The 19,096-nt window shown below is 41.2% G+C and overlaps 1 protein-coding gene across 6 annotated transcripts in view; it reads right to left on the bottom strand.

Annotated features, from left to right (window-relative positions):
• Window positions 1–1,404: 1,404 nt before the first annotated feature.
• NPNT (nephronectin) overlaps window positions 1,405–19,096 on the bottom strand; it is a 78,789-nt gene continuing 61,097 nt past the window's right edge. For 4 of the 6 annotated variants that reach the window (XM_067036440.1, XM_067036438.1, XM_067036439.1 and 1 more), the window contains 4 exons: window positions 14,474–14,560; window positions 13,881–13,979; window positions 5,792–6,048; window positions 1,405–4,385 (listed from right to left, as the gene is read on the bottom strand). In XM_067036440.1, coding sequence (XP_066892541.1) covers window positions 4,275–4,385; window positions 5,792–6,048; window positions 13,881–13,979; window positions 14,474–14,560 — 554 coding nt within the window. In that variant the 3' untranslated portion in view covers window positions 1,405–4,274. Of the gene's footprint in view, window positions 4,386–5,791; window positions 6,049–7,255; window positions 7,579–13,880; window positions 13,980–14,473; window positions 14,561–19,096 lie in introns of those variants that run through there. The other 2 variants (XM_067036442.1, XM_067036441.1) reach the window with 2 other exon arrangements.

The raw sequence follows: 19,096 nt of genomic DNA, 5'->3' as shown, positions 1-19,096 counted from the left end.
CTTATAGAATTTTTCAACTCTTCTGTTTTCTTGTTGATCTCAAGTCTAGTTGTTTATCCTTACTGAAGCTTTATCCTTTCCTCAAATTAGATAATCTCAACAGACGTATCTCCAAGTTGACTGATTCTTTCTCCTACCAGCTCAAGTCTGCTGTTGAATACCTTGGTCAGTTTTTCATTTTAGTGATTGTACTATTTTAACTGTAGTTTCTGTTCTTTTAAAATAATATTTGTCTACTTATTGATATTCTCTATTTGTCTAAGCCCAAACATTTTTGAAGGAAAAAATTCACTGGAACTTAGTGACTATTTGTGAATGTAGATCTTGCAACCAGGGACCTTTATGCCTTCCAGCAATGAATGTTAAGAGATGAAGGCCCCAGGCCCCTAAGTGTATTATCACTAAGGACCTGTAATCCAAATTTGGCCCCAACACCAGCAGCATGGGCATCACCCAGGCGCTGGTTAGAAATGCAGAATCTCAAGTCCCACTCCAGATCCACTGAATCATAAGTTGCATTTTAACAAGATCTCCAGGTGATTCCTATACACATGCACATTAGAGTTTGAAAGACAATGGGCCAAACGTCCTGGAACCCACCACACTTTCAGAGCCTTCAAAGTATACCAGTTTTCAGAATAGCAATTTTGCATTTATCTATATAACTTTGATAAATGTCCATCCTCCTCTCTAGATTGAAACTCCACAAAGGGGAGTCTGCTTACTGTTGTAGCCCAGAGCCAGGCACATAGTAAGTGCTGTAAAATCTGTCAATTAAATTGATGAACTGAACTCTGGGATCTCATATTTATCTGCTTCCTCCTACCTCAGTTTCAGAAGAGGTTTAACTTCTTAACATATTTGGAAAACCTCCGCTTTCTCAGATCTCCCGGGGATGATTAGGAAGGACCTCTGAGATAAGGAAACAACTCTGAGATAAGGAAGCTGCAGTTTTTCTTTACCTTTGGCTTCAAGTATGTATTTATCCAAAACTTGAGTTTCCTTGCCACTAAGGGTTCTCTGAGTATTGGAAAGAAAGACGCCATTAAGCATATTCTCTATTTATTATAATTCTGTAGGAGGACTAATTTTTGATCTTGAATGATTTCATTAATTTTGTTTCCTTATAATCATTTTTCTCCATCAGGAAAGGTTATTGGAATATGAGTAAAATGTCATAAATTAACAAAATCAACACTAGTAAAAGACTTCATTTATAAAATTCATATATATTTATATCTTTACTTATCCTGCCTTTATATAAAAGGATCTGAAGCAAATGTTTACAACTAAATGAGATATGAGAAAACATAACTAAAGCAATACTATAGATGGCTTTTGCGAAAAATCAAATCACCTCGATAATTCTTCCAGTTAAAAAAAAAAAAAGAGAGAGACAACTGGTATTATTGTTTTTATTTACAAAGAATTATTATTTTTATTTGGCTGTTTGGAAAACCACTAACATTTTTCACTTTAGAAAACATTAAATAATAAACAAGATGTTATACAGTACTTTGGATAACTTCTTCCATCAGTGTAGTGCAATGCATTATTGGCACCTAAAAGTGAAACTTTCTATTATTTTCCCCTTTCATCTCCAGTTGTGCAGTTATATGACCAAAAAGGAAATGAATCATTAAAAAATGGATCTAAAGCCATATTTTCTGGCCCCTACTCAAAGGCTTACTGATTTATATTCCCCCTCTGGCCTTGCGTCCACCAAGTTAAATGATAAAAGACCTATTGTTGTCTATTGTACCTACTGTTCCCAAAACAATACCATTCTGTGGGACTTGGGAGATTCCCACTGATAAGAGAAACTTTTACCATTAGGAGAAGGAAAGGTCCTGGCAGTGGTGCTGGGCATGGCACTCTCTTTTTCAGTAGCCAAATTTAGCTGTCACACATGTTGCAGAGAGAATGCACCAGATAAAAATCTCTCTACACTGTGTTCTTTGCTATGGTCTCTTTAAAACTCTGAAATGTCGTCCATTAAGCAAGTGAAAGGGTAATACCTTTACCAAGAAAAGAAATATATACCATCACATTAGGACATTACTGAGATACTAAAATATCTACCCATCGTACTCTTTTGGAACAAACAGATTTTTAATTTTTTTGTTTTTGTTTTTTAAATACTGCTAGGTTTGCCATAAAGGGATAGACATTTGCATGACCTCAGTATTTGGTGGCTTTTCCCCTTTTGATTCCTCGCTATTAGGCGGTCAAGAGGAAAGTACCTAAATTAGACCTTAGCCCTGGTCCAAGTTACTTAGTTCTGGAGACTTTCATTACATAGTAATAGGATCAAAACATCTTTGGGGAGATTCTGTAATGTTACTCTACCTTGAGGTAAGAATGTCTTTAACCATCTCACATTTTTTTAAAAGTCATCAAATTTTTAAAAAGCCTCCAAAAAAATTCACACTTTTTCTTTTAGACAAAGGATTCTAACTTAATAACTGTCCCTGCCAGGAAATGCTCCCTCACACTCCAGTCTAAGCCTGTTTCCTCTTGTTCTATTCTCAGTGCATATGGAGAACAGATGGTCACCATCCTCTCTGTACCAGCCCTTCATATACTTGAAAACCAGCAGTGGTTTGCCCCTCAGTCTTCTCTTCTCCACGCTGAATAATCCCAGTTCCTTTAACTTTTCATCATAGATCTTTTATGCCAACCCTTTAATCATCTTTGTGATTCCTGGCAAAAACAGCAGAAAATAGTTTGATTACTTAATTGGAAATAAAGAAAAGCTTCAGGAATAAGTTGCCTTTCAAAAGTTACGTATTTTGTTTAAATCTAAAGGTAATCTTTGCAGGGAGCAAATATAGTTAGGGGTTCATAGATCTTAGAATTCCAATCTTGTCCTGTTGATCTAGTGTGTGTGTGAATCCCATTCCAACACATCCGATGCCTCAAAGCATGAGAATCGCTTCCCAACCTTTCCTGACACAACAGCACATAGGCTGTGATCTAGACCTGCCTAAATTTATACTCATTGAAAAGTCAGTATGAAAATCTATTTCAGCGGAGCTTCCCCCATGCTTCCCCACACACCAGCTTCCACAAACAGAATCTTTTCTCTGAAACAACCGGAACTTTCATAAAGCTTCTTACATATTACCAGAAAGAACCACGTTGTTATGGTAAAAGCTGTTGGTTTTAAAGTGTAACCTGAAACAGTGAGGGTTTTACATGTTAACTACAGTTTCCTGTCTATTACTTTGTAGTGATCAAACTCAAGGCCGTTAAAAAATTCATCTCCCTACAACCACAGACACCTCTTCCAATTTTCTCTTGTTGCCAGTACAAGGTCATGGAACTGGATGCCATTCCACCATGTATATTTTTTTTTGTGGTACGCGGGCCTCTCACTGTTGTGGCCTCTCCCGTTGCGGAGCACAGGCTCCTGATGCGCAGGCTCAGCGGCCATGGCTCACGGGCCCAGCCGCTCCGCGGCATGTGGGATCTTCCCGGACCCGGGCACGAACCCGTGTCTCCTGCATCGGCAGGCGGATTCTCAACCACTGCGCCACCAGGGAAGCCCACCATGTATATTTTTAACTCAAGAGATCATAAGCTGCCTTTCCCTTGCAACTAGAGTCTGTAAATATTAGGAACACATAACTACTTAATACCAATAACACATTTACACAAAACACAGTACTACTAACGAGGGATTGCGTGCCCACTCTACATAATTGTCTTTAAAAGAAAAATACAGATAACGAGAATAAATGCATCTTGATATGCTACATACCCTTCTTTTATAAAGTGAATGGCAGTAAAAGTCAGAGTTCAGGTCAGACCAGAACTACCGAGTGGAGGAGAGGAGAAACCAATTTCACAAGCACATTGTACAACGCATCTTAGGGGAAGTCAATACTACTCGTGGTACAACACTGAACAGATAACAGAATGGTCATTTGCACAGATTTCTTTTGAAAACTTCTCCTCTAATTTGCTACAAGGAACACCTTGTAACCAGGATGAAGGACGGTATAGGTTACACACACTGAAGGCCTTCTTAAGAGACACAGGATGAAAGGTTAACACCCAAAGATGGCTTTGGACACATCTACAGATGCCCCCCTGTATTTCAAGGAAGGTGTCACTGTTCACTGGGATTGCACAAAAGCAGGCCAGCAAGATGTCGGTCACCAACCAGACTCTCTCCTGACCCCCACTCTTCTCCTAGGCCTGATAAGAGGGAGGAGAGGACAGGAGGTGAAGATTGGAAAAAGAGGAGAGAGCAACACGGAGGTTCATTGCTAGTTCTGGAGTTGCTCGCGTTCTTCAGAGCAGTGGCCTTTCTTCAAGCTCACGTCATCCAATCCAATCTCCCCAGTGTGACCACGCCTTTTTTCTCCTTTGAAGATGACCTAGGGAGAGAACGTACACGCCTGGTCAAGCCTCTTCTGCCCTTTTCCAATGGTTGCTCATATAGCAAAATAAATACAAACTTTCCCCAAAACTAAACAGTAAACTTACTTAACAGAAGGAAAGACTAGAACAGAGTCGCCAGTGTCACTGAGGCTTGCCTTCCGGTGGAAACTTAAGTCGTCAGTAAATCGTTAACCAGACCCCATTGCCCAGAATCAGTTACTCTTTAAAAAGTCATTCTAAACAATGGGCTACTTCCATTTAGGAATGATTAGGAAGTGGACACTTTTGTCAAAGATTACCAAGGTCAGAAGTAAAGAGTGTGATGGAATATAAAGGTGTAGAAATTAGGAGCCAAAGATCTGAAAGATCATAATCATGCAGCCTATCTTAGATGTTTTATAGTTCCTCCTCTGGGTGAATTTAATATAGTTTTGTTGCCTAAAATGGAATAGAATCAAACACCCTAATGCAATCACCGTGTTGTTTCACTTATGTAAAGACCAAAATCTTTCCTGTATTTTATCTAACAGAAACCTATGTTGGGATGTGAAACAACTTATTTTTATATCTCCAAACAATGTAAATACTAAGAAAAATTTTAAGAAAGAGAAACAGAGTAAAACAAAATCTAAGACTCTGATACATACAAGCTGTTTTCATGGAGTCTATTCTTTTAAAACCTTTCTAGATACTACACCTATAGGTATAGAGGCAGAATTTCCTAATAACTGTTTCATTAGGATCAACATAAAGAAGAGACTTTTTCCAAATACATTCACTATTTCAGTGGGGTGTTATAGATCATTTTATTGCTACCTATGACTTGATTACTTAGGATAAAATTTATATATTCAATCAAAGCTTTTCCCACCACCTGTCCTGAATAGGATAATACTTTCCAAGCATAGTGTTCTGGTTCCCATCCAAGGCTGCTTAACTATGATCTCTGAGGCAAAGGGAAAACAAAGACTTTAAAGAAACATTTCCCCCACCCCCCCCCCCCAAAAAAAAACCACTTTAGGGTAACTCATGGTGGTCAAAGTTTGAAGTACAAGGAGTTTAAGGAGAAGGAAAAGCAGGTACCCCGCCGCCACCCTTTGAAGTTTCTGTTAACTTTTTTTTTTTTCACTTTTTCAACTCCTAACAATTTTTTTTTCATTAAAAATAGGGGCTATTCACCAGGGTGGGGAGAGTGACAGCGGTCAGAGGTTGCCATGAAGCATGTGCACGAAGGGGCAGAGGGGGCGTAGAAAAACGCAACGCATGGGGTCACCACGCCCGGCCAAGGCACAAGCCTTGCGCCTAAATTCAGGAAGAGACGGAGGCGTCCACCGCAGACCCCGGAGTTCTCCTCTGAAAGGAAACCCTCCCCGGTTCGGCCTCCCCCGGCGGGTCTACTTACGCTCTTGAGGTCAGCCCCTCGCAGGGTGATGTGCGTTTGCCTCCAGCTGTGGCCACCATTTCTTCCCCACACGGCTGCCCCGTGCGCACCGTGTTTTCTCACAAATACCTGGAGCGTGCCGGAGTGCAGCCCCGTCACCTTGTGCCTGAACGACAGGCACAGGTCCCCTGAGAGCAGGAGGTGGCCAAGGGGGAGCCGCAGGCGAGCGGCCTTTCCCGCCGGGCCTTTGGCCGCCGAGACCGTCAGGTACTGTCCACCTGCAGGGGAAGAGCAGGGCCGTGTATGCGCGCGCCCAGGTCCGTGCTGGCGCGAGGGGCGGGGACAGGCGTTTCGCTCCTCTTGTTTTAGCGAACTTCAGACGGTGCCAGTCATCAGTAAAGAATTCCAGATTTTCGAAGGAGAAAAACGGGACTTAGGTCCATGGCTGTCTTAAATGCTATGGTTTTGCATTTACAGAAAACCCTTTGCTCACGAGGAGTACAGATTATGCCAGGGACAGGCAAAAATTAGCCATGCTAACGCTATAAATATTTCCAGTTAAATATGATCAGACGTACACAGGCATACACACAGTCACCACCTCTTGATCTTCTTGCACCTAGAATTATACTGTCATGCTGGCTGGCTGGTATGGTGGTGGAGTTACCAGGGAGAATTTTCTAGGTGGATTTTCTGTCTCCTGGCAGTAAAGCAGATGGTGATTTAAAGGGGTACTAGAGGGCTTCCCTGGTGGTGCAATTGTTGGGAGTCAGCCTGCCGACGCAGGGGACACGGGTTCATGCCCCGGTCTGGGAAGATCCCACATGCCGCAGAGCGGCTGGTGCCGTGGGCCGTGGCCGCTGGGCCTGTGCGTCCGGAGCCTGTGCTCTGCGACAGGAGAGGCCACAGCAGTGAGAGGCCCGTGTACCGCAAAAAAAAAAAAAAAAAAAAAAAAAAAGGGGTACTAGATCTGTTTATTATCTCCTGTCTCCCCTCTTAAAAAAAAAAAAAAAAAATCTCTAAAGCACGGGTCCCCAACCCCCGGGCCACAGACCAGTACCGGTCCGTGGCCTGTTGGGAACCGGGCCGCACAGCAGGAGGTGAGCGGCGGGCAAGCGAGCAAAGCTTCATCCGTGTTTACAGCCGCTCCCCATCGCTCGCGTTACCGCCTGAGCTCCGCCTCCTGTCAGCATTATGGTGAGCTGTATAATTATTTCTTATATATTACAAAGTAATAATAATAGAAATAAAGGGCACAATAAATGTACTGTGCTTGAATCATCCCCACTTCCCCGGTCCGCGGAAAAACTGTCTTCCGAGAAACCGGTTCCTGGTGCCAAAAAGGTTGGGGGCCACTGCTCTAAAGGGAGAAGGAGCCTTTAAAAACGAGTTTGCTGTGCTTCTCATACCTGACCTCAAGAAGACGCAGAAGTGTTCTGGAAACCTGCCACATCTTCGTGGAGCATCAATAATATTAGGAGGTAAGCAGTTTAAAAGATTTTTATATAAGTACAAATCCATCACAATATAATTAATATAGAAACTTTCCATTACACATACATGAACACAAAATGTTAGTAAAATCTTTCCCTTTGGAAAGGTCCCTTTGATGATGTCCTTGGTTCCCTAGGGCTCCAGAATTTGCTTCCCTCTATTGTTAGAGGAATTGCAGTTAAGGGGGGAAAAAAAGCTTGAGCAGCAGTGAGCGGGAGACGGTGCTTCTCAAGAGATGGAAAGTTGCAAGTAGTAGTTTGAAACTCAGTCCAAGTACAAGTGACATTCCCCTCAGGCTGTTTTATTGCAGCCACCTGAAAAACACACCGTAGTCTCAACACTGACTTATCCATAGGAAGAAATGTGATTGAAATTATGAACACCTGTAACTGTTTTGGTAGAAACCCCACTTATCTTTCATCGAAAAGCATTCCTTATGCTTAACCTGTACTAGACATGACAAGGTTTGGGATGTCCTAGTCTTCAAGTGACTTCTCTTCTACCAAGTCTCCTCTGAGCCTTTAAAGGCCCGAATAGGTGAGGTGCGTGTACCTGTGAGGGCCAGGTTCTGTACGAGGGCTCTCCGGGGAGCACCTCAGTTAACCTTGCTAACAAGCCCTTGAAGTGAACACTTACTAGCTTCTGCATCTGCAAAACAAGCCTAAGGCTTTGAGAGGTGAAGTCACCCAAGGTGTCACCCAGCCAGTAGGCAGCAGAGTAACAGTTTGAGTTCAGAACTGTCTGAACCCCTAATTCAGCACAGGAATCACTGGTTTACACGTTTCTCTCCCCCCCAGTCAAAAAGGGTCTCTTACAGTCAAAGAGGCTGTGAACTCTTTGATGTCAGAGCCAATCTCCCTCCAAACCCCATTACACTCCTAGCGTATGGTAGGAGTTTAATGCCATTTGTTGAATAAGTGACGTTCCAAGAATACAGCAGAAAACAACAGAGAAATAGATCCTTGAGTCAGGTACTTGACTCACCAAAAACGCAGTTTTTTGTACTCCTTCCACCCTTGTCTTCCCCAAATTAATCCAAACAATATTTTCAGCCAGAATATTTAGATGGATTTAGAATGTCTCCCCGTTAGTCAGCTTTTTGAATCTTCACAGGTATTTTGGTTAAGACTAAGATATAAGGTTATTACAGTTAACCTGCAAGTTTTAAGAAAACAAGGATTATCTTAAATCCCTGTGGAATGTATACTAATATCACTATGCCAGACGCTGCCTGCAGCAAGACAACCTAACAAAAACCAAGACATCCTAATAAAAGAGTCAAATAATCATTTTATATAGATACTTAAAACTCTATAAATGAGGTTACTATTGCTCTTCCCCTATAGGGATACTCTGTGGCCACTAGGATTTTTTTTCTTTTTACCATGAAGAATTCTTTCCCTTTTTAATAAATGGAAGTATTACAAAGTTGGAACAGTAGCTAAGGGAAAAACTGATCTAGCACTCCAAATTACCTATTAAATAAAAATTTCACTTCTGATTCCAAAATACTGGTTTAAATTAAAAATTACATTAAATATTTTCATGGATTCAGTTTAAAGCATCACAATACCTAAAGTTGTTTTCTGCTAAATAATAGATGCTGTAACACTTGCCAGATATATAGGTGATAAAATTTTAATTTCAAACATATATGAAATGATATCTGGACAGGGTTACTAACTGCAGCATGGTCTGAACTACCGAAAGGCTGGAAACAACTGAAACGTCCCTCAATGGAGGTCTGGTGAAATACGTTTAGGAAGTGATGGAGTAACCGCCATTCACTTAAGAATGAAGGTGTTATGTATGCACCGATACAGAACAATCTTCGACAACAATGGCTAATACTATTTTAATGGTAACTCTAGGACAGGGACTGCTTTACATGCTTTACATATGTTTACTAGACACTACTGATGACCCTATTTAAATAACTTGCTCAAGATCAAAGCTCGTAAGTGGTGATGGTGGGTTTCAGCCCAGGCATTCTGGCTTCAAAGTCCACTCACTTTTTTTTTTTTTCCTTTGGAGTAAAATTGCTTTACAATGTTGTGTTAGTTTCTGCTGTACAGTGTAGTGATTCAGCTGTATGTATAATACCTATATCCCCTCCCTCTTGGACCTCCCTCCTACCCCACCCCCCATCCCCCACGTAGGTCGTCACAGAGCCCCGAGCTGAGCTCCCTGTGTTTTAGAGCAGGTCCACACTCAGGTTAACTCTTAGGATAATATTGTTAAGTAGAAGAAGCAAGGTACAGAAGAGAGGGCTGTTGTGAGGAAAAATAGCTCTCTGGAAAGGTAACCAAGAAACTGGCTGCATCTAGGGACGATGGACTGGGAGCCAGGGCTGGGAGGGAGCTTTTATTTTCACTGTTGATTTGTTTTTCTGTTTTCATGTATTTCAAAATAAGGTTTCTTAACGCTGCAATAGACATAGTTGTACGTACACGCTGGCGTATTTTATATTTAAACGAATTCCTTGTAGCTACCAGTAGCAGACAGAGTGCTGAGTCGGTTGAGATTAGGGTTCCAGGAAAAGGGCCCCAAGTTTAGCCTTGACACTACAGGAGGAAGGCGTGTTCAGGGCCACAGCTGTAAGTCTGCAGCACGGTATCACATCTGTCAGGAGCACAATTTTCCATTCCCTAGAGGATGGATTAATTGCACTATCTCGCAGTTCAGTTTAAGACTGAATGTGATAACAAAACCTAACGAGCAGCAGGAAGGTGACTAAAAAATGCACTTATTTTGCAGCTGTTTCTCAAAGGTATAAGTTTGTTTAAGGGAGGGTTTTTTGGAGATATTAGCATATAAGAGTATTTGCAAATCTGGATCTTATAAGAAATGCACAACATACAAATCATATGTGGAAATCCAAACATATGTTCCTTTACAAATGGTATAATCTAGATAGAAACAAGCAAACAATTAGTTTGGTAGTTAGAATGATACACAAAAATAACATTAAATTGCTTATAGTCTTCTCTGGCCTTAGCATGTGATACGTACATAACCCCACCTGAACTTCCTAGAAGAAAAACAGGCACGGAAAGTAAGCTTCATTAGCATTCTCCATCTGAATATGTCAGAATCTGTATATGGTTAGAACTCCCCGACATACTCTAAAAAGCCCACCTACGATTCCGCCCTGACATAAGCTATGCCCTCCTACCTCTTCTAACTAAATCTCTGCCATCTTTGGCCTTCCCATCCCTTCCCCAAGCTAGAACCCTGCTCACTGAGCTCCTGGGATTACCTGGGACATTCCATTCTGAATCAGAGGCTCCCAGAGCCCTTATAAGAGGCTTTCTAATCCACCCTTTGTCTAATTCTCAAAACAATATCTTGTCATATGTCACCCAGTCAAACATCTCCACCAACAGAGCGCTCCCTGCTTCCGTGGCCGCCTGATTTCTCTTTAGACAGCTCTGACTATGGTGAAGTTCTGAGTGAGCAAAAATCAATCCCCCTGTAGTTTTCACCTACTGATCCGACTTCTTATCCCCTTGTGATCACGGAACAACTGAGATAGACGTTGTCGGTCTTGTATTTGAAAAGCTGCCCTGCTCCGTTATTTCTTCTCCAGGCTAAACATTCTGGGTTCCTCACCTGTTTTTCTACAGGCTCTGAGACACCTCTCCACCCAGGTCATTCTCTTTTGAGTGACCTACAATTACCTGTATACTTCTCAGGCTGGTAAGAACCGACCAAAGTGTACTTTCCATGTTAGAAAAAATACGTATTTCTATGGAGATGACCCAGCTTTGGGGCAGCAATGATACACAGGGTTCACTCATATTGATTTATTACCCACAAAAACACGAAAAGTCTTTCACACTTTCTGCTAAGTCACATCTTCCCCCTCCTACAGCTGTGTAGGTGGTTCCTTGACCATGAACTACCTCATGTGTTCATCCCCAGTAGATTTCACCCTCTTAAGTGTGACCCATCGATCTCATCTTTGGATGCTGTTTGTGTCAGCACACACAGTCGCTTTCTCCTCTGGCTTTACAGATTGGTTAGTATGCCTTCAATATCCAGTTCACCCAAGTTGTTGGTAAAAACCTGGAGCAACCCCAGAAGAGCATCCTTGAGGGGCCAGAGCCAATCACCAGGAGCTCTCCGATCACCCGAGCAGCCACCACTTCCTTTCAACTTGTTCTGTATTATCACAGCCAAAGGACCATTTCAAACCTTTTTTTTTTTTTTTGTCTACCACTCTGTCAATTCTCTTCTCCTTCTTCTATTGGAGGGCAAATGGATTTGGGGTCACAACAAATTCAAACATTTACATATGTGACGAATAATAGAAACTGTTGAAAAGTACTAAATTGGTTCTAAAAGTATTTAAGTTCTAAAGGTCAAATCTTTTGCATAGACTGTCTACAGAGAAGTGCAATGAATTCTTCTGAGTTTAGCATGAATTCTTCTCCCCAGTGCGTACCTTACTTGAAAGAGTTATTCATTATGACCATGAACATTATTCACCATTCTATCACACATGGTCCCTAAAGATCCTTCCTTCTGTAGCACACTACTCCAGGTCAGTGGTCACTCAGACCTACAGGCCTGAGATCTGCTAATCGGATCATGCATACAGCCAGGACGCAGAGGCCAGACTGGGTGGTGAAAACCCCAAAATAATGCTGCTGGTGTTCTGAGCACTGAACTGCTGAGATGGTTGGATGGCAAGTCCATTATTTAGCTCTGTGGCCTTAGGAAACTGATGTAACCTCCGGCCCTCTGTGAAACAAAAACAATATTACCTGCTTCACAGGGTAGATAAGAGGATTAGATAAAACTGAGATGATGAATGAGTCAGGACTGTAGTTGGTATTAAATAAATGTTGGTTTCTCTCTTCTTCACAGTTATCTACGATATTAAGAATAATGTGGTCTGGTTCAGAGTTAACCTTAAATAAGTGAGAGGGAGAACATGAAAGTGAGAATGAGGGAATGTACTGGTGTGTGTGGAGGGGTGGGGGGGCATTAAAAATTATTTTATAGTTAAAAGAAATCTAAAAGCTCCTTTGAGTTTGTTGCATACTCAGTTTTTAAAAGCTTACCTCAAATTTTCATTTTTTATTATCTCTAACATTTCAGTCTTAGGGGGTCTAATGAATATAGTTTTGCACTAATTCTTTAATAAGTTGCTACTCAACATGTGCATTAAGGATGAGCCCTAAAATTATCCCCAAGGAGCGTGTGAGAAATGCATCAAAATCTACATTTTAACAAGGCCTCCAGCTGACCTGTGTGCACACTGACCATTGAGAAGAGCTGTTTTTTTGTTTTTGTGGTACGCGGGCCTCTCATTGTTGTGGCCTCTCCCGTTGCGGAGCACAGGCTCCGGACGCGCAGGCTCAGCGGACATGGTTCACGGGCCCAGCCGCTCTGCGGCATGTGGGATCTTCCCAAACTGGGGCACGAACCCGCGTCCCCTGCATTGGCAGGCGGACTCTCAACCACTGCGCCACCAGGGAAGCCCAGAAGAGCTGCTTTTAACAGAGCATATCCTCAAGTTAACTTTTACATGTTTTGTGCTCTATCTGTACACTTGGGATGGTATTTAGGAACTAGGCTTTTAAAAACAAGTAACATAGGGCTTCCCTGGTGGCGCAGTGCTTGAGAGTCCGCCTGCCGATGCAGGGAACGCGGGTTCGTGCCCCGGTCCGGGAAGATCCCACATGCTGCGGAGCGGCTGGGCCCGTGAACCATGGCCGCTGAGCCTGCACGTCTGGAGCCTGCGCTCCGCAACAGGAGAAGCCACAACAAGTAACATATTTTTTTCTTCATGTCTTGTATCTTTCATACTTTTTCTTCATGTCTTATATCTTTCATTTCTAAGCCTAGAATCAGGAGTATAAAAAGGAAAAAACCAAACTCCTCACCCTTCCATTAAGTTGGCCTCACCCATATAAGATTTAACTACTAAAGGGAGGGTAAAAACCAACAATAATATGTAGTTTGCTTCCTGAAGTAAGACGACAAAACATATTGTAAGTTCTGAAACTTTATAGATTCATAGGAAGTGTGCAATTTAAAAGTCTTAATTTTCCAAGGGACTATATTTAAATCTCCCTTTCTTATAACATTCTCTTGTGGAATAAGTGATGGTAATTTATAACTAATTTCTCCAGCATCCAAATTAGACTGAAAATTAAACTGTGAGAGATATTTACAACTTTGCAGGAATGTTCACTGTCTCCTTCTGCTACATCTTAAAAAAGAAAGACATAATCAAGAAAACAACCACAGGCTACTATGATGGCTGCTGTACCACAATATTATTTTTATGCTTGGGAATGGGGCACTACACGTAACTTGAAAATTATATTTTAGAATGAGTCTACATGTTTTATACATACAAAGCTTTTTTTGAGAGAAATTAGCTGGCCTTTTAATAAACTGCTTGTCTACTTAAAATTCTAATTGATAGCTAACAAATTCAGATCACCTAAAAAAAAATAGAAGATGAATGCTGGACAAGCTTTCTTTATCCTCTCTATTAAGTAAACACAGAGCTGCGTTATAGTATCCTTGATTAGCAGAACTGGGGTCCTCAGATAGGATCCAACCGAAATGTGTACTAGGGTTAGATGAATGGTTTTACCTGCTGGATCCCTCACTGGTTCCCAGTGCAAGTCACTGTCTTTTTCTTGGATCCATCCACAAAGCCCATGGTCAAAATTACAACTGTGTATCAGAACACCTGCAAGGAAATAACCAGAAACATGAGTAGACCACAAACCCAACAGCTAATGACAAAAATGAATTTGTGAACTAGGGGTATCTGTACAAGTGTTCTCTCCTGTCCACACTTAATTATCCCACCAGAATGTCTCTTCATGAGATCAAAAGGAAATCACATGAATCCTTTCTCAGCACAATTGTGCATCAGTGCTCAGCTGTAAAAATAGAACACACAATTGTTGCCAAATTATGACCTTCTTACATCATCACTTATAAAATATGATTTCCTCCTCAGCTTAAATGCTGCTTTTATATTTTTTTTTAAAAAAAGATAAGGATGATTCACTGTTTTTGCTCAACTGATTTAACTACAGACAAAACCAAGTGGTAAAAAAAAAAATGTATAAGTTTCCCAGATGTAACCGAACAATCTACAATTTAAAAGTTATTTTAATGAAATGGAGGGAAAAAATAAAATGTCATTATAACGGTACTAAGAATATAGGGATCTACCTGGATCATCCTTTGCTTCATCCTCTGCACTGACTCCTCTTTCAATTTCAAATATTTCAAACAAGTCATTTGAAGGCTGCCGTGGAACTACAAGAGAGAGAGACATTTTGTTTTGTTTCGATAAGGCATTGACAAAGAAGCGTTACCTTTACCGATGGGGCAGGGGGAAAAGACCTAGGTATTTCACTCATCTGGAAGAATCCCAAATATTTAATCACTGTTCACATGAAGATTCATGAAGTTTGTTCTGCAGAGATCTTATACTTTAACATTTATCTGGGTACAATTTTTAAAAATGGGTTTCAAAAGTTTCTAAAATTCAACATAAAATACATTGAAAAGTCTTTATCTGGAAAATACATTTTAAAACAGCTACCAATTGCGAGCAAAATATCTATGAAATTCTAAAACTTGTCTATGAAAGATACATTATGAACTCTAAATTAAGGCTGTTTTAATGGGAAACAAAATGCCCGTAATTGCAGCGAACGGTTTGACCTTCTAACCAAAACATGGACTCCTCTCCAGTGAACCCTATGTATGCTATGGCTTCTGGGCTTAAGCAGGTTCCTTGGCTCCTTTTAGATCAAATCCAAACTCCAAATTGCACAGCATTCACAATCCACCCCCCAAACACACAATCCTGCCCAAATATGCCATTCATGTTCACCTCTCTGACCCCATTCCCAGCTTGGGATGCTCTTCTTCCTGGTAATTAACCAGCCAAGCTTCCCCTCTCTGTTCAAGGGTCAGTGTAAAAATATCACTGACTGGGGGAAAACTTTCACATTCTGGGCGAATTCAAATCTCCCCCCTTCTACTCTGACGGCTCATGTTTACACGCCTCTGTTACACTCTTTCCTAAAGAACTGCAGTTATTTACACACACGTGTGTGTCTCTCCCTCTGCTGCTTTCTGAGGTCCTGGAGGGCATCGATCACGTCTTACTCATGTGGCATTCCCAGGGCTTGACCTAGTGACAGGCACTCAACAAGTGTTTACTGAATGAACGGGAAGGTCTTGTAAGAAACCCACGTACTTTGTCAACCCTTTTCCTCAAATGAAACAAGTGGGACAGAGTTGAAAAATACACTTTAAAAAAATGGATTCGTATAAATCATCATTTGCTCATTCATTCAATGTACATCTGATGGCTACCCATATGCCAAGCACTGGGGTAGGTCCCGAGGAGACAAGGTAAAAGGGTGAACAAGACCAACAAGGACCTGGCCCCTGAGGAGCTTGCATTCTAATGAGAGAGGTAAACATTAAACATGTAGATAAAAGAACACCACAACTCTAAATTCTGATGAAAACTAGGACGGAAAAACACCAGATGATGTCAGGGAGAATAGCCTGGTTGGGAGTGGGGAGTGTGTGAGAATGTTGGTGGTAGTGGAGGGGAATTCTTGGCCAAAGATCAGGGAATCCTCCCTTTTCTTTGCCAGAACTTAAATTAATTAGCTCTATTTTTATAAGGCAGGGAGTAAAAGATGTAGAACACCAGGGAACACACATCAGTCAAAAGGGTTCTTTTTCATTAATGTTCCAATTATTTTTAGCAGTAATTTTTTAAATCAAGTAAACGAACCCATAATATTTGCACTGATTTTTTTGAGCTTGCTGCTTTTGAAGTTTTTCCTTTTTTGTTGCAAAAGTCCAAACAGTGAAGCCCCTTCCTTTTCCACTCCCCCCAACTCACATATACCCCTCTACACACAGCCTGAGAAAGATGGAAGAAAAGAAGCGGGTCAACGGACAAGACCTGGAGACACAGCCTGATCACAGGTGCCCCGGGAGAGGCAAATGCCGCCCTCTTTTACACTCAGATGACAGCAATGACATCCAATGCCAGCTTTCCTTGCCTCACTTGGGCTCTGAGAGAAAGACCGCCTCTTATTTACTAGAAATATTACAGAGTTGTAGGCATACATGCTTCATTTCTCATGACAGAGAAGTTAAAACACACACACACACACACACACACACACACACACACACACACACACACACACCTCTATAGAACAACACTTTTTTGTTCCCTTCTCTTGTAACTTATAGAAATCATCTCTGGATTGTAATAGTTCAAATCTTACAGCACCATATTTTAGGGGCATTATGATGGTTTGTCAGCACCCTTTTCTCCAAGTGAAGGATGGTCAAATGGCAAATGCAGTCTTGGTGCAGGGGGAGAGGATCCTAAAAAGGTTTCCTGGCACAGGGACCTGTTTTATAAAAGGAGATCAAGGACATCCTCTCTGAGCAAGCACCATTCAGTCTGAGAGGGAAAGAACATGGAACCTTCCAAGCAAAAGGCAAAGTGCTGGGGTGGGGAAAGACGGAGTATTTCAGGCAGTAAGTACAAAGCCAGTGCTCGGGAACATGAGAGAAAGGAGTTCACAGTGTCTGGAGGATGCTCAGAAACGAAGGAAGTGGGATGCGAGGAGCTTAAAAGGAAGGAATGAGACCACATGTTTGGAAAACAGTCACCCAGAAAATTAAGTTATCTAACAACTCGCAAAGTGCCAGATGGTTATCGGTATTTTAGGCACTTGGTTTCCAAGAACCTTTTAATTTAGCAGCAGATGATCATGCACACCTTCGCTGCAATTCACTGGGAAACCTGCCAAGGAATTGAGTTAGACCTGAAATGCTCAGCAGCTATTAGTTCTTACAATTTTGTGTGCTCCAGTCTGTAGCTCTGCCAAAGTACTGAACGAATCCTCCTTCCTTACACATACCAGTATGGATCAGTAAGCAGCCCACTGAAGTGTCAAGAGAAGGTTCACTACTCACTCCCTGGTATGTTTTACAGTTTATATAAAAATACTAAGTGAAATAATTTCCACTATGTACAAGAGAAACAGATGAACAATCAAAAACACAGACTAGAAAAAACAGTGATAAGAAATACACTCCCACACTTCACACTTATATGGTCAACATATGACAAAGGAACCAAGAATATACAATGGGGAAAGGACAGTCTCCTCAATAAATAATGTTGGGAAAACTGGACAGCCACATGCAAAAGAATGAAACTGGATCATTTTCTTACACTACACACAAAAAATGACAGAATGGGCTAAAGACTCGAACGTAAGACTTGAAATCATAAAACTCGTAGAATAAAAACCATAGGCGTTAAGCTCCTTAACGCTGGCCTTGGAGATGATTTTTTTAGATCTGATGCCGAAAGCCAAACAAATAAGTGGGACTACGCTAGAAACCTTCTGCGCAGGAAAGGAAATGATCGACAAAAAGGAATGCGAGGAACTATTTGCAGATCATTTATCTGATAAGGAGTTACTATCCAAAATATATAAAGAACTCATACAACTCCATAGGAAAAACACCAATCTGATTTAAAAAAATGGGAAGATCTGAAGAGAGATTTTTCCGAAGAAGATATACTAAAAGTGCATGAAAAGGCGCTCATCATCACTAATCACCAGGGAAATGCACATCAAAACCACGATGAGATATCACCTCACATCTATTAGAACGGCTACTATCAGAAAGACAGTGGGCCCCGGAACAACACGAGTTTGAACTATACGGGTCCATGCTTATGCATATGGGTATTCTTCACTGAACATGTGCAACAGATCCACCACACCGTCCACAGCTGGATGAATCCACCACATGATATGGAACCTTGGATGGGGTCGGCCAAATGTAAAGTTATAGGCAGATTTTCACCTGTGCAGAGGGTCACTACTCCAACCCTTGAACAATTCAGGAAATTGACCGCCCAGGAAATAACAGATGGTTATTTGCATGCGGAGAAAAGGGAACTGTCATGCACTGTTGGTGGAAATAGGAATTTGAAAATGTTATGGAGAGTCCTCAAAAAAGTAAAGATAGAACTACTGCATAAGACAGCAATTCCACTCTTGGGTATATATCTGAAGAAAGTGAACACACTAATTTGAAAAGATATACGCACCCCTGTGTTCACTGCATTGTCTACAACAGCCAAGACATGGAAACAACCTAAGTTCCCCATCAATAGATGAATGGGAAAAGAAGTGGTGGTATATATATATATACACACAATTAAATGTTCCTCAGCCATAAAAAAGAATAACATCCTGCCATTTGTAACAACATGGATGGATCCTGAGGGTATTATGCTAAGGGTATTATTATGGCAGACAGAAAAAGACAAATACTGTATGATCTCACTTATATGTGGCATCTAAAGAAAAAAAAAAAAGCTCATAGAACAACAGATTGGTGGCCGCCAGAGGCAGGAGGTAGGAGGTGAATGAAATGGGTGAAGGGGGTCAAAGGGTACAAACTTCCAGTTATAAGTAAATCATGAGGACGTATAATGTATGCATGGTGACTGTAGTTAATAATACCGTGTTGCATATTTGAAAGTTACTAAGAGAGCAAATCTTAAAAGTTTCCAATCACAAGAAAAAAAAATTTATAACTATGTTTGGTGACAAGCGTTAACCAGACCTATTGTGTTGATCATTTTGTAACATACGCAAATATGGAATCATATTGTACACCTAAACCGATGTAATGTTACATGTCCATATACATCAATAATAATAATAAAGAAATACACCAATATGCTAATAGAAGTGGTCTGAGTACTGGAAATAAAAG

This window comes from Kogia breviceps, chromosome 6 (assembly GCF_026419965.1).
Source record: "Kogia breviceps isolate mKogBre1 chromosome 6, mKogBre1 haplotype 1, whole genome shotgun sequence".
Taxonomy (NCBI): domain Eukaryota; kingdom Metazoa; phylum Chordata; class Mammalia; order Artiodactyla; family Physeteridae; genus Kogia; species Kogia breviceps.
This window is presented reverse-complemented; position numbering and strand designations above follow the sequence as displayed.